Source organism: Rhopilema esculentum, chromosome 20 (assembly GCF_057945365.1).
Source record: "Rhopilema esculentum isolate cy_ngs chromosome 20, ASM5794536v1, whole genome shotgun sequence".
In the NCBI taxonomy this organism is placed as follows: Eukaryota; Metazoa; Cnidaria; class Scyphozoa; order Rhizostomeae; family Rhizostomatidae; genus Rhopilema; species Rhopilema esculentum.
In genome coordinates, this window is record NC_142834.1 from 13,363,416 (window position 1) to 13,379,529 (window position 16,114).

General features: G+C 36.5%; 2 protein-coding genes across 2 annotated transcripts in view; one reads left to right on the top strand and one right to left on the bottom strand.

Moving 5' to 3' along the window:
• The first annotated feature begins 17 nt into the window (after positions 1-17).
• The window catches only part of LOC135687016 (cation channel sperm-associated protein subunit gamma 1), a 75,479-nt gene continuing 59,382 nt past the window's right edge, over positions 18-16,114 (top strand). The window contains exon 1 of the mRNA XM_065203443.2: positions 18-180. The gene's annotated coding sequence lies outside the window, so the exon portion shown is untranslated. The remainder of the gene's footprint in view (positions 181-16,114) is intronic.
• Positions 2,663-12,611, bottom strand: LOC135687020 (ATP-dependent clpX-like chaperone, mitochondrial). The gene is made up of 11 exons (XM_065203447.2): positions 12,351-12,611; positions 11,144-11,356; positions 10,019-10,170; positions 9,391-9,562; positions 8,853-9,035; positions 8,225-8,389; positions 7,496-7,584; positions 6,775-6,939; positions 5,682-5,969; positions 4,501-4,593; positions 2,663-3,892 (listed from the first exon to the last, which is right to left on the bottom strand). The coding sequence occupies exons 1-11, from the start codon at positions 12,451-12,453 to the stop codon at positions 3,695-3,697; spliced, it is 1,821 nt and encodes a 606-aa protein (XP_065059519.1). The 5' UTR covers positions 12,454-12,611; the 3' UTR covers positions 2,663-3,694.

Below are 16,114 nucleotides of genomic sequence, written 5' to 3' on the forward strand. Positions count from 1 at the left end.
TCCCAAGATACTCCGATGCACGCGCATTTGTTGTACATTTATCTCCCATTGCATTCATATCAGCCATGACCTAAAAAGAATTGGTTGGAAATTATTTGTTTCGTGTCAAGGTCTGCGATGCCAAAAACATGGTGGTAGAAGTTCTTGCTAACTGTCGTGACACTTTGTTTTCCAAGCTCGGTAAGTCGAAATATTCATGATTCCTACCGCAATTGAAAGAGTGCGAGACATCCACCCACACGTGGTATCGAATATGCTAGAACGTAGGCCTATATTGGTGCTGGCTGCAGTCCCATGTCGCGATAAAAGATAGCAGTAAACTATATCAAACCAAACCTTCTATAACATTCTTTATGTCGAAAAATGCTTTATCTGTCGTGCAAGTTTGTAGGAATGAAAGTTTTCGAAATTTGCAGTTTGCGCTCATATTTTGAAATTTGTGTTTACCGGTCTGTCTTAAAGTGCTCCGTTCCGTAAAGGCAAAGTTGAACACGCCTAAGTTTATAGAAAAGGGTTGTTCCAATTTGCAGGATTTTCACGCTTTATGCCATAACAACGAAACTTTCCATAGAATTCGTTGGCAGAAAATATGAGCTGATTTGTGTTTGTTGCGCTCTGGAATCGCGAATGGGTGGAAGAAGTTTTTCTCTCAAGAGTATCCTCGGTAACACTTTCGCTATCATACATGGTTTCGAAAAAGTTATCGATGCCACAATCCCCCCTGGCACCATGACATCTTAATAAGTTCTTAACAGATCGATAATTGCTGGCTTCACTCTAGTATGAAAGTAATGGTGTTATTTTATCCTTATTATGTTTAGATCTTTGGCACAACGTTAGTCTATCCTTAGGGGTTTCGGTGATTGTGAATTCTGTTTTTCTCGAGTCAGATTTGCTAATCGTGCCAAAGTTTTTTTCCAAAAACACTTTTTAATGAAACAACAGATCTGCTATGGAAAAGTGTTCTTTTGGGAAGAAAATAGTTCCAAAGAATGCTAGGGTGAAATTATAGGGACGTCGGAACGGGGAGCTCATCAGTGGCCCCCCATCTTTAAGGAAATGTCTCTGTTCTAAAATATGACATTTTAAGACTATATTACCAGTGTCCTTTTCTGAGCCTTTGTGCCTTTTCTACTTTGAGATGCTTCCGGCATATCTGGGTGAAAAGTAGATGCGATTAGTCAGGTGGTAAATTTTTACAAGAAAAATTGCATTAAAATTTTAGAAGAGAGTGGTCGTTAAAAGCAGTTTTGATTTTATGGAGTTAGTCCTTTGTCTTTCGATCCAAGAAATTTTTGTAAAGCGAACTGTAAACAAATAAGGTTTTTCACGAACATGAATGAAGAAGGAAACTTAAAAGCAGTGAAAGTATGAACCAAACCTTTGACTTGCAAAATGCATGCCTTCTACATACTTTCTAGAATTAGATGTAACTTACAACAAAAATCCACTTTCTGTTTTTCAGTCATTTGAAGCGGGTAAATAATGAAATTGCAGGCACAACTATCTACCAATTCTAGCAAACTATCTTACAGAGTTGCCTTAAAACAATATTGAAAGAACCAGGACGAAGAGCTGAAAAATAATTTCAAATACTTATTATTTATATCTTATCAAGATAGTTGTCAATACTGAATATTCTTATCAAGATAAAACATAGGTTTCCTAAAGGATACGTTCTGTGCTCTCTGCTCTTTAGCATGGGTGGAGGATATTGTTAATTTGCTGTTACACTTGTTGTGTTCAAAACACTTGGTGACAAAAATGATTGAAACTGAGAAATGACTGCTATTTAGTGTCCAAACAGTCCAGAAAATTTTGGTGATTTCTTGAGATGATTTCATGTCACCGGTTTGTTTTCAAAACAAATTATACGAACCCGATCTTGATGATATCGTTGAGACCTTCTGTTGCTCGTATCTAGCAAAATTCAAGTAGCCAAAATGCATTCACATTCATAATGAAATAATGTACATATGAAAACCCATTTTCACATTCAGCAAATCATTTCCATTCACATTTAGAAAAACAGTTCTAATTCACATTCAGTCTAAAGTTATTCATTTAAGCAACAACGAAGAGTTCCATTCAACGAAAAAATCGTTCAGTCTCGAAATCGTTCAGCATCTAAAATCCGTTCAGCCTTTGAAAAATCTTTCAGGAATCGAAAAATCGTTCATCATTCGAAAGATCAGTCACCCTCACAAATTGGATGACTACAACACGTTAGCTATGTATATATCCATGTTAGTTTTACATTATTGTAATTAGTTTTCATTTCTTATTATTGGTTTAATTTTATCTTTATTTTGCAAGGTTTTGGCACGGCACTCTGAAAATCAGTAATTATGACTGACGGGCCTGCCGTGGGTAAACGGGCCTACCGTGGGTAAATAATTTTTAAATGAAAATAGAGTCTTGCAGATGTCAGATCAAGCTGACGTTGTGGCAAATAAGAAACATGGGAAAGTTTAAATTATGTTTCACTGTAATACATCGTGAAATTCCAAAAGACATTGTGGTCTTCTTTAGAAGTTCGTCATTCGAGCTTATGTTGTTCATTTGTGTGATCTTGCAGAGACAGTATCAGTCTTTTCACAGGCTGAGTTAAAACTTCACGATACTGATTACTCCATAATGAGAGCTAGTGGACATGTACTGGTTTGGAGAGAAAGTGCAGTCGTATTTGCATAACAACAACAATGGCTTCATAATACAGCATTTTTAACAAAACCTTTTCCATACCACTCCTGTCTACGAAGCTGGTTATTTACAAAATCGATTTGACATTATGCTGTAACAATATTGCATACGCGGTCCCTACTTTAGAGCCAATACACATTTCGAAAATGTGACGCGTATAAAGAAGGACTTAAGGTGGGAAAAGGAGCTTGACTGCAGGTTTTGTCATCTACGTACAGGGTTTTAGCGAAAAAATCGTTCTCCACAGTAAAAAATTCCGTACAAATTATTCATTATAAACTTCAGTTGGATTCAAGCAATAAGGGAGAGGAAACGGGGGCAGGGGATTAGAGTAAAGCTAATTTCTCTCAACGTGAAAAATTCAATAATGAGCTGCATTTAATGTCTGCGTAAAACTTAGTGAGTATCTCTGGACACAAAGTGAAATACAGAAAACGCCACTAGCAGGAAATGTTACTAGCCCCCTTATTAATGACCACAACTTCACGAAATCCTCCTGAAGTAGGGAAGGAAAGAACATTGGGATTTGGTGTTTTTTAAGAGAACATGATTATCATATCTCACAACAAAGTTGCCTTTTGAACAAGATGAAGAGTGGGGAGTTTTCCTGTCAATATTTTGTGGCCTCTCATAAAACGTTTTACGTTTTGCTTCAATCTATTTTTCTTAAAAAAAATGGATGGATGTAGTACGGGTACTATCCAACTACCTACGCCATTTTGGTGGGTAAGCATTTTCAATCACAAATGACAACAAAGTCGTTTTGACGGTTATAAATAGCACTGTGTATGAAAAGCGTGTAAGGAAAACCTGGTATACATTCTCAACTAAATATGCCCCTAAAAACAGACCATGACAAATCATCAATGCTTCATGAATTGTCTTAAGCTACTTCTTTTTAAAATTATTTTTAGCTTAGAAAGCAAATTCAAATCTATGCCGATAAATTACATAGAGCCTTTATTAAATTACATTGCTTCTCCTAAAGCGCCTATGCGGTAGTCCTCGATTCGTTTTCCTCGACCGAAAAGTTCTCATTTCCATCTTCCGGCGATTCTTCCTCAGCCTCTTCAATATCAGCTGTAATGTACTGCGCACTGCCTTCGCCCATCACAACATCCTCTGTTATTAACACTTCTGTGATGTTTGAACCTGGCACATCAAACATCGGATCAAGAAGGATTTTCTCCTACGGAACAATGGAAAATTTGTTCAGTTTTAACAAAACCAGATGATGTCTGTATCAATGATGTCTAAATTTCGCACTTCAGCTTTCTAATACATCAAAGATCTCATAAAACAACGAAATTTACACAACTGAGACTTACTTTATACACAGGACTTACAAAACAGTAAAATGATTCCCAACTAAAACCATTCATTTTTGCCAAGACAACGACAATCATAGAAGGACAGCCTTAAGATTTTCCTATTCTTCTAAGGTTAATGCTGATATCATGTCTATCAAAATCAAAGGCCCCTACTTTAATGGGTTGGGGGGGGGGGGTCAGAAACCAGTTGCTGGTGGCCTCCCAGAATTATAAAAATAAGTCAAATTCGGTATTTATTCTGTGGCATTTCTGATTTTAACGATATTACCAGCCAATCTACGAGGAAAAGTGTTTTTAAAAGTAAAGTAAAGCAGACTGTACTTTAATTTATAATAAACACTCTCCACTGTTTCTTTCAGCCTGATTAACTTCTTGAAATGGTTTTTTCTAGGCTGCAGCTTCTAATTTTCTGATGAGAATCAATTCAATCCATATTTAATTGACTACAAGTGTTGATAAATCTCACCATTATAGCTTTTAGTCCCCTTGCACCAGTTTTTCGCTCCATTGCAATGCTTGCAATCTTCTTCAAGGCATCCGGCGTGAAATGAAGATTTACCTTCGAAGAAAACCAAGACCGTTTAGGATCAATATTATTATGGCCTCAATATTGCTATGGCCTTAATATTGCTATGGCCTCAATATTGCTATGGTCTCAATATTGCTATGGCCTCAATATTGCTATGGCCTCAATATTGCTATGGCTTCAATATTGCTATGGCCTCAATATTGCTATGGCCTCAATATCGCTAGGGCTTCAATATTGCTATGGCCTCAATATTGCTATGGCCTCAATATCGCTAGGGCTTCGTTATTGCTATGGCCTCAATATTGCTATGGCCTCAAATTACTATGGCTTTAATATTCCTTTGGCCTCAATATTGCTATGGCTTCTTTCCAATGAACTGTGAGTTATTACAAGCAATAGCAGATATCAACATATTCCTTGCCTTAGTTTTCACCTTTATTGTCTGGGCTATTTCAAGAGAATCTTTTTCAAAGAAAACGTGAAGCAGTTGTTAATCAAAGCACAGTGTCGATACAATGCTTCAACATAATAATTCCAGAAAGCATTATATACTTTGTAGGTAAACTCGGGAATTACATAGTACAAGTTTTTTCTCCGAGTTGCCTCAATCTGCCTATGAACCAAACTACTACCTGTAAGTCCTCATCCACATTAACATACAAAGCCTTTCTAAGGGAAATCAGCTTAGGTCTCAAGCGTTTGCTTACATTAAGATGATGAAAATAAGCCTACTGTTTTAACAATGGAAAGTCACTGGGGCTGGAGGCACAATTGCCTCTTTAGTAAGTATGCTAAATGTTACCCCTTTATCATACCCCGAATGGGTTGCAGAGCCTATTGTGATCCATCCCCTCCCCCGAAAAATTTACTTTGCATAATAAATATTCTGCAATCAATAGCAATGACTTTGAAAAAAACATTCTGTAAAATGTTACTAAGGCTTCTCGTTTGACATTCTTCAATGTACAAAACGTCAGAACATCGAAAATTGTACGCTAGGAAATATATAAACCCTGTTGTGAGTCAAAATAGGTCAATCAGAAACACGAGCACATGACTATTGAAGTTGCCCAATCAATGCTGGTACTGTGAATCAGAAAGGAATTCAAGTAACCGACCTTATCCATGGCAAACAAGTGCTGGTACTGTGGGACTAAGGCATTTCGTGGCTCTTGCAAGATTCGAATAAGTGATTCGACGCTTAGCGAATGCAACGCAACAAGCACTGGCAAACGCCCAATGAATTCTGGGATCATGCCAAATTCTATCATATCTCGGGCTTGAACTTGAGATAGCAAGTTATCCTTTTCAGCCGCATCTTCTTTCGTGTTCTTCTCAACAATTTCTTTAAGATCAAGCTTTTTGGAATCGTCTTTTTGAGTACCTGATCCTCCAAATCCAAGTACCTAGCAAAAAGCAAAATTTACTTGTTACTTGATCTTGTTACAGAAATATAATCCTACGGAAATTCTCTGACATGTTTTAAACCCAAGAAAATTCTTTTAATCATTTAATGTCAAAAAAAGATGTGAACAGAAAAACCGCATTTACCCACAAAAAACAAACCAGTGAGCATAGCCAGTTTTGTTACAAAACAAAAAATATACAAACTCATTGTACAATACATTGTTTATTTATAGTTAATTTGGACAGGCAATACGTCATTTATTTGCCAAATTGATGTCATATCCGCAAATGAGCTGACCCTGACCCCAGGCGACCCATCAAGTACTTGGTTCAGTCAACCATTTCCCCCAGCAAGTCTTAATTGGCTTACCCGCTTGCGGGAATAGCTTGACAGTTACTAGGTATAAACATCCAGTAGGTAGAAGGGCTTAAACACAAGGAACCTTAATGTTCGAGAGGCTCATTAAATTTGAGTGCTTGAGAAAATGATACCTGACTTAAGATGTGAAATGCGAAGAGGAAATAGCTTTACGCTTTACACGACATAAGGAATCATGGGTTAAAAAGGGTTGATACCACTCAAGTAGGAAGTAGGAAGTATCCTTGATCTATTTGTGATATGTAATTATGCACAGCCATCTTATCTCCAAGGATGAGCGTCCTACTTTTACACATTACGCTCTTTCTTTTCTGCGCCAAACATTTTCATGTACCTGTAGGCCCTGGGTTCAATAAAATAAAAAATCAAGAATTGGAGCGTAGAATAAATAATTGACAATGATTCTAGCTGTAAACAAAACTAACTTTATCCGACTTTCTCCTGGCAATTATCTTCTCCAAGCCGTTGAATGCACCAGAGGCAACAAACAGGATGTTTGTGGTATCAACTGGCACACTTTCACCACGCATTTTTCTCGATGTTCTTTCTGGGACATTGACCACGGTGCCTTCCAAAATTTTGAGCAAACCCTGCAAATAAAGCATGGACATTTACTGAAAAAACGATTTTAAAATGAGCCTTATAGGAGAGACAGTGTGATGCCGTAACGCCTCTTTGTGACTTTGAGACACAAAGTTGGAAAGTTATTAATCACAGCCTATCGACTGAAAGAAAATCGTTTATACAACCTTTGCTTGGCAGATTTTCACCACAAACCCTTTTATGTTGAAATTCATTCGCTCTTTATGGGCAGAGGCCAAAATAACTGTTAATTCATTACGGTTAAATGTCACTCGGGTGTTGTAACAGAATTCAGGAAATATTACGGTTCACGGCCGTGAGCCGGAGGAAGATTATCCAAAGAAGCAGTAGTTTTAAAGGAAGGCAAACGCATAACTACCAAATCATATGTGATTTTACTTCAATTCTATGTCTAAGAAACTGAAAAAGACTGGAAAATTTTGACGAAGGCAAGTAGGGCAAAGTTTCATCCTGAGGAGGGTTAGGGCATTTTGTGAACCCTGTGTTGTAACTGCCTTATTTTGGGTTGTGAGTTTTGGTACGGTTTATTTGAAGGAATCTTACCTGTTGTACTCCCTCACCACCAACGTCACGAACCTGGTGGAATCCAGCAACACAACTGATCTTATCAACCTCGTCAAGAAACACGATGCCTGAGGGACGAATTCATTTATATTGAGAGAAAGAATTTATGAAATGTCATTTTAAAAGAAATACTAGTAACATCATAAGAAATAATTAATGATTGATAAAAGTAAATGAATAAATCAAGTCATATTATCAGAATGCCCTTATCCGTATTCATGCTCATGTAGATTTCCCTATAGGAATATTCAAACACATCTCCCAGGTCCTGTGAGACATGCAGGCAATACCAAACACTTTTCCAGGGCTCACCATTTCAAAGCCTCTTTGCCAAACTTAAATCCTGTAATTCTTCCTACCTCCCTAGACCTTGTAAACTCTGGAATGCTCTACCCCTCTCCGGTTTCCCAGGCCCTTACAACTTGTCTTTATTCAAAAAGTAAAAAAAGCTTGTTCTTAACTCGCTCTCTTCCTAATGCCACCTCTCTTTCTCCGTTTAGGACTTAACTCTTGAGGTTTTTCCTAGCATAACTAACTAAAATATGTGTGTGGCTAGATGGTACAGACTGGTCAATACAATGTAAACTGGCTTAAATCTACTAATAATTGGTCATAACCACCACAATGTTCGTTTTGAGAAGTTGTACGTTGCTTTGAGTTGTCGACTGTCTGGCAAAACGTGTTTACGCTATAAACTCTCTAACTGACCTTGCTGTGCTTTCTCCACGTTGTAATTAGCTTCTTGAAGAAGCTTTGTAATCACTGATTCAATATCCTCGCCAACATAACCAGCCTGCGTCAACGATGTGCAGTCACATATTGCAAATGGAACATCCAAACATTTTGCGATTGTCTGTGCGAGTAATGTTTTACCTACAAAAACATACGAGGTGATCAATGTTGTGTATTATACTGTAAACTGAGGTATTTGAGATTAAGAAAAGGCATAATCTAGACATGCATGTTGCTTTGAAGATGTCACAAAATAGCAAACTAGATCCAACCACCTAATGCTGTCATGTGTCATGTGATGTCAATTAAAAACCATGTATTAATTTTATTGTTTATCAGTGATTTTTGTTAGGCTTTATCTTATTCTGTCTTATTCTTTGTTTGGCTATTACTTAATTTTTAAGGCTTTATCTGAAATTTAATTGTGGTTCCTATCAAGCTCACAAACACAATTTAAACTTTAATTTCCAGGCTCCTTTGCATTTTCTTCAAATATTACCAAGGGCTCTTTAGCTTTTTCAAATGAGTTTTTCCTTTAGGTACCAGATAGAGCCTTAATTCAAATGAAACTGATCAAAAACTTTTTGTCAACCATGGAACATACCTGAACCAGTTGGCCCTAGAAGTAGTATGTTACTTTTGTCAATTCGAATTTGATCTTCACTGGAATCTAGAACCTCACTACCCCTTTGAAGATTGTTTCCGCCATCTTTAATGTAATCTTTTGATTGAGGCCCTGCACCCAGTGCGTTATTTTGTCCAAGGCCAGATGAAATTTGTAGAAATTCTTACAAAAGAAAGAAATAATCAAGTTATAAGACTGAAATTCAGAAACTTGTCTTATACTTGTACTGACAAATTAATAACATAACTTCAAAAGGATAATGTATTCATATGCTATATACTTTGGATGTTTTTCTTTTTCACATGAACCCAAAAATCTTTATCAATATTTGTTGCTCATATATTAGGGGTATACCTTACTACAACAGAAGTGTTTGTCTGTAAAAATAGCAAACAGGCAATACAGAATATTTGTAGCACCGAGTCTTTTCTGCAATAAATCAACTTGTGGATGAAGTAAATAAATAAATAAAAGCACAATACATAAATAACACACACAAACATTTTTTGGTGATTACCTTTTGGGGATCCTGAAAAACTGGAGCCAAACCCTTGCTTACTTTCACTCTGTGGATTTGCTTTTGATTGGATGTTGACACTTAGTCTTTTATAGTGGTTATAAACAGCAACAGATAGAACCTTTTTTGCATATTCTTGACCCACTACATAATTTGATAGGTATTCGTATATCTGAAGATAAATTTGAATAAGAGGTTAATAGAGCATATAAAATAAAAAATATAAATGAGAGAGATTAATCTGAAGAACTTTTAAATTTTAGACCTTGCACTTTACAGGAAGACTTACAAATAATTGTATTTACAGACTTGCTTTGACTATTAACAAGATAACTATCTATCTTCAAAAATCCAAGCAAAGTTTCCCATATACTTGTCTAATTTCAAATAAATAGCACAATCCTTAAACCAGGTTTTCATGTATGAAAAATGAGTATTTCAACCTGTCATGAGCTTACAAAATTTGCAACCAAAACATGGTTTCAATTTGAGCTTAATCCTTCATGCCACAAAATAAAAATCAGAGTCATTGAATTTCTTATAATATGCTCTCAACACTATTTCCAGAACAAATGCTCCAAAACATAAGGAAATCTGCAAAAACATCAATTAGCAGTGTAAAATTTACCTTTTTTGGAGGCGGTGGTGTTTTACTTGTTGCATGGCCTTTGGTTTCTTCTTCCCTTCTACTGTCATTTCGCATAGAGCGACGAGAATCAAGTTCAGATAAGACAACAAAGAAGTGATGGCATTTCTCACATTTAACGAAGCGTGTTGAGGCTGAAATAAAAATAAGATGCATGTTTGTTAAAAAATAAGATAAATAAGTTTAATGTATTGATGAAATAACATCAAATACAACATATAATCTGTTGCATAAAACCTATTTGCAACAATGAAAGTATTTAAAAGAAAAAAGGCCGGGGAAGGATATATCATCTTTTTCCACACATGTTTCATTATGCAACATATTTTCAACAATAACTAAAATCTCATCCTATCGGTATTTTTTTTGCTTCATACTGTATAAGCAACAATTTTGCAAATTGCTTTTTTGTTTTGTGGTACTTGTTTCATCATATCATTTATTCTGTTTTGCCTTCCATCTTAAGCACCCTCTAGAGAACCCCCATTGAACAATCAACAGCAGAGTAGCGCTTGTTTTCCATAAGAAGCCACAACCCTATCCTTTAAAGCTTAAAGCAAAACAAATTTTTAAGTAATATTTCATAAAATTCTAAGCATCTTGACTTCTGTAGTTTAATCCTATAGTTGGCTTTTCTGTTCTACAAGAAAGTTTGTTTTTGACTCATTTTTGTTTGCCTATAAGACATCAACTGACATCAACTTATCAGTGACAATCTAACTAGAACAGGATGTGTGAACACTTCAAGTAAAGAAACCACATTGTACAAGGAATGGGCGGAGAGTTTAGAAACAGCTCAAATCCTTGGCAACTTCTGTGGTGTTTCAGCTACATTTGAGAAGAGTTTTAGAAAAAATGATGAGCTTAACGAAAAATGTACACAAAAGCCCAATTGCTGATGAAAAACTTTATGAAAAGGCCGTACAAGCCTAAACCAAAATCCTTGAGGTTGACATCAGGTGTCAGCTCATGGGCTTCTTGGTAATCCTAATAATTTTTACCACCTTTGGTAATCCCCAACTTTTAAATAAACTTTTCTTAACACTTATGAAAGACAATTCATGTTTTCATGAAAAAGAAAATGCAACCTTAGAAAATGCTACTTACAAACAAATGTTTCCACATGAGTACAGGGTTTACCACATTTTGGACAACAGAGCTGGCCATCTTTTCCCTTGCCAGGTCCCTTACCACCATTTGTTCCTGAAGGGGGGTTTTCGTTTTCTTGTCTCAATGCAGCTGTAAACTTCACACTTAAAACACAGCTTGAAGTGAATGTTCTTTCTTGTACAATAGCAATTTGTCTATTTGGATTAAGTGCTGCAAATAAAGGGCAAGATCTTGCATACTAAAAAGTTGTTGAATCTAATTCAATTGAGCTTTTGATATTTAACAAAAATAACTTCCAAACAAGAGACATGAATATTATATGAAGCGTACGCAAAATATTATTTAATACAAGTTATAAACTAAGTAATAAAGATTTAAGCTTGGCTCACAAATGAATGGTCTAGCAATGACTTGAAAAGAAAGAAAATTGCAGGTAAATGTGACTGCAATCTATTACATAGAGAATTCTATGCCTTGGAAAATGAAAATTAATAAATTTTCAAAACTCTGAAGGAGATTTTTTCATTTAATATGTCTAGACAGAAATAAGCTACTTGCTTAATTCCTAATTGTGCTTTACGATCAAAACCTGTTTTTCTATACATTTTGTAGACAAGACTGTCTTGGGAAGCGAGCACAGCATTAAAAACTTCCCTACTTTCGTTACCATAGTCATTAAGTTCATTCAATTCATTTAGTTCATTCAGCTCATTCAGTTCATTCATTCATTTTAAATTCCACTACATACAGATACTCTAATATCAAACTACTTACAACAATAATAATAAATACAGGAGACAATAAACATAGATTATAACAAAGATTTGACACTACACTAGAGGATTGGCACGAAGGGGAATTCTTAAGGAGGAACTTTCTCAATAGCAAAGCTAATCGAGGAGACAGCACCTCGTAATAATAGCTTCATCGAAGCCTTTCAAGAATCATAGAGTTTTTTTCAAAATGCAAGTAGTTGTTTATGCCTATAAAACAATGCCAAGAGAAGTTAGGATGTTCAAAGATTTCATCATTGTTGTTATGTAATTCCTTTACACTCACATGGATTTCCAGTAAATTTGACATGATTTACAAAACACTGTTGTCAACTTTTCGTTAAAACATTTCGATAGAATCTCATGTAATTGCGAGAGTGGTAGGTATTGCAACTATTCATTTATGAAGGTGAATAACAAAGCCTCCTTACCTTTCTTGTTCGGTTGTGTAATGTACCGACTTGCGCGGCCTAAAGCCCTTTGCTTTAAACCAGCACCACATCTCAGATTTAAACTTCGCCCAAGTCTTTGCATGGTTGTCACCTAAGATTGCGTTTTAAAATATTGATGTTGTGTGAAGAAGAATCCAGGTTGCTCTTGGCATCAAATCTTGAGTTCGTAATTACTAAGGTTCCGTGCTTTAAAATATGAGACGCACTTTGACCGAACATTGAATGATATCAAAATAGCTGTGGACATGAAAGTGAGGCTGTCATTTTATAAACACCTCGCAAAAATGTTTTGTTATTCCTAGCTCAGTTTCGTTTTCCAAAGGCAAGTAGGTTTATTTTCATAATTCATATGATTATTCATTTCACTTAAATGAAAAGTTACCTTATTAACTCTGAATTTTCATTCAAAATTACTTTTGAACTATATCGATTCCATGTCATTAGGGAAATAACCATAGGCGTAGCGGATTCTTAACATTTAGGGGGGCTTCCCCGATTGTTTCTGCTTCATTGAGATGGGAGTGCCCGAATGGAGCCTGAAGTAGGTTATAGTTTGCCTGATTAGGGGGCTCAGGACCGTTGCTAAGGGTTGAAGTAGTCTTTGACACCTCTCAGTCCCTATATCTTCTACCCTACGCAGGGGCGTCACATATTATTTGATGGGGGGGGGGGGGGTGGCTGCACATTTGCCCTGCAGAAAAATTTTGCCCTGGCAAAAGCTAAAAATGTGGGGAATCGTCCCTCGGCTTCCGTAACACTAAAATAATTATCAAGGTAACTCGTACCCACTTAGGCCTTTGCCTACTGTATCCACCAGTACACCGACGTGTTTGCCTAACCTTAGAAAGGCGAGCAAGAGAAAGCTTTATAATGTGTGAGGCAACCCTTCATTCTGAAGTTAAAGAGCATGCCCCTATTTTTTACAACACGCTTTCGATATTCACACTAGCATCCCATTGATTTCGTTACACCAATACGTGAAATCGCTATACACAAACTTCTTTCGAGATGAGTGTATCAAAGCTTCCCTCAGTGCCATCAAAAATAATCATGGGGAAACCACCTCGCTGCATATAAAATAAATCAAATAGTGATCTTAATTCTCAAACATAATTATGTTGCCTTTACACTCTCCTATTTATAAGAACAGTCTTATTAGAAAACAAGCTTCTAAATTGGTCAAAAGTTAAAACCAAGCGGATGATGAACTGCTGTAAAATTTAACTTTGAACAATGTTTTATCTAAAAACGAGGAGTTTTTTGCCATCTAGGAGTCCTTATTCGGCAAACTTTCAAACTTGTCGGAAAATAAAGGATGTCTTACTCACTTTGTTTGCAAACGAGGCTTGAACACTTCCCTAGAGCGCGATTGCTAGCAATTACAGAGCTTATAATTACAAACAATGCATTCTCAGGTTTTCGAAAAAATTAAGAACAGCCAGGCTGAACTTCAATTTACTGGTTCTTATAAAAAAGAGTGTAATGGTAAATTTTATAAACATCCCTTAAGGCACCGCAGTGTCCCGATGAGGCGTCGTATCGTACATATTTTGGAAAAGATTTATCGATGACATAATTTTTGTCTGGCAGCACAAGCTTGAAAACCTACAGGAATTTATACAATACACCCTATATTATCTACAAAAAATAAAATAGATATTAAAACCAGTATACAGTCGACTCCGTTTAAAATCACACTACTGGTTCAGCCATGTAACGGTTTGGCTTTCGTATATAACCAATTTTGTAATGTTTCCGTTGCGTGTTAAAGTCACATGTTCTGTTAAGTCCTGTTGTGTTATTGAACAACGCCTTTTTATGGCAATGTGTTTGTCTTTCAACATGTAGTGTGACGCTCGTATTGTCCTGTTAATTAGCTTCCATTTATGTTATTAGTATGTGTTGATCACGATATAAGTTAGTCTTCTGGAGGCATTAGAGATAACATCAAAAAAGTAGTATCTATTGTGCGTTACTCGTTCGGGGCTTAGGCCCTTTGGCCTAGCCCATCGCTCAGCCAATGACCTGGTTCTTCACCGTCAAAACAAGAACCCTTATCGTTACAGCCAGATCAAATTTAGACCCAAATATGCAAAACTATTCAATAAAAATTTGACCCAAATAGCCCTGTTTACAGTGTCACACTCGGTTTAAAGTTACAAGCTTTCAAGCCACATTCTGATACAGCCATCAAAATGGCTGCTACACTTGGGCATAGGAAATGACGATTGCATCTTGAAATGTGAATAGCCTTCTCCCGCACAAAGATGAAATACGAATGCTTGTAAACGAATTGGGGATTCACGTTCTTGCAAGAAATGAGACCAAGCTTGATAATTCTATAGATGATTGTTTATGTTTAGTGAATATCGAAGATATACTATCAAAAGGTGTGATCGTGATCTTAAGAGGGGTGGTGTTGCAGTTTATCTCAAGGACACTCTGTTAGACAAATCTACTGTACGAGAGGACGTTCCTAAACCATTTCTTGAGCCCTTATGCGTCGAGATGAAACCATGGAAAATGGCAGATACACTGCCAATATTTTGATTGATCTCAAAAAAGCATTTGACACCGTAGACCATGACATTTTACTTGCGAAGTTGGGAACGTATGGTGTTGAAAACGCAGAACTTACTTGGTTTACGTCATATCTAACCATTAGCAAGCAATTCTGCAAGTAAATGGGGTATGTTCTAAAACCGAAGATATTCACTGTGGAGTCCCCCAGGGTTCATGTCTTGGCCCTCTATTATTTATGATTTATGTCAATGACCTTCCGTTTTCTCTGAAAAAAGGTAGAGTGACAATGTACGCCGACGACACCAGTATTTTTTACTCTTCTTTGAGCTTAGCAGGTATAAATCAAACTTTGTTTCAAACCAGTTTGTGCAAAAACCTATAATGGCGACATGTTTCGGATTATTGGTAAAGCCCGATCGTCGTTCCACCTAGCAGTTTTAGAATCTATCTACATAAGCACGAAAAAACCGCTACTGTGTAGACAAAAGGAGTTCGTTTTCACCTTAGGACTCCATTGGTAACATTCTAATAGGCAAGCGGCACTGATTGGTCAACCTTTACAGTCATGTGCTCGTGTTTCTGATTGGCCTATTTCGATCCACAACTGGGTATATATATTTCTTAGCGTAGAGTTTTCGATCTATGTTCTGACGTTTTAAACTCTGAAGAGTGTCAGACGAAAAGCTTTAGTTTACTAAATGTTTGCTTTTTTCAAAGCTATTTATAAATCAAACTATAAACAGTGAACTGAGCGATTTGAAGCAATGGGTGCAAGGTAATGAACTTTCTCTGAATGTTCTAAGAACACAAGTGACGCCCCCCTCAAGTGACGCCCCTGACCCTACGCCCAGGGAAACAATGTGTTGAAAACCATTATCTCCGGTTCTTTAACTTGTTTTGACCCTTTTTCTTCGCAGGCATAGATTTTAAACGCATTTTCCTTAAGACAACTTTTTATCTTACTGACACACCTTGGCCCCCCACATAATTGAAAATTCGGAAAACCTGCAAATCAACCATAACATGAAATTTTGTCTTCTTTACAAGACATAATGATAAGCCACTACTCTATTCCTCAAGCTTGAAAAATTACTGAAAATTACCAATCTCGTGCAATCAGTTCTTGAACATAAATACCTCTGTCTCTCCATTGAAACCATAAAATGATGGTGATTTTGGAAGACCTATTTGATTAATCTCGGCGACATAAATGCTTGTCG

Excerpts from the sequence above, each read along its gene's own strand:
- LOC135687020 (XM_065203447.2), bottom strand. The coding sequence starts at position 12,453 with ATGCAAAGACTTGGGCGAAGTTTAAATCTGAGATGTGGTGCTGGTTTA. Across the intron at positions 9,036-9,390 it reads TTTTTCAGGATCCCCAAAAG|AATTTCTACAAATTTCATCT; the intron begins GTAATCACCAAA and ends TTCTTTTGTAAG. Across the intron at positions 7,585-8,224 it reads CGTGGAGAAAGCACAGCAAG|GCATCGTGTTTCTTGACGAG; the intron begins GTCAGTTAGAGA and ends TTCGTCCCTCAG.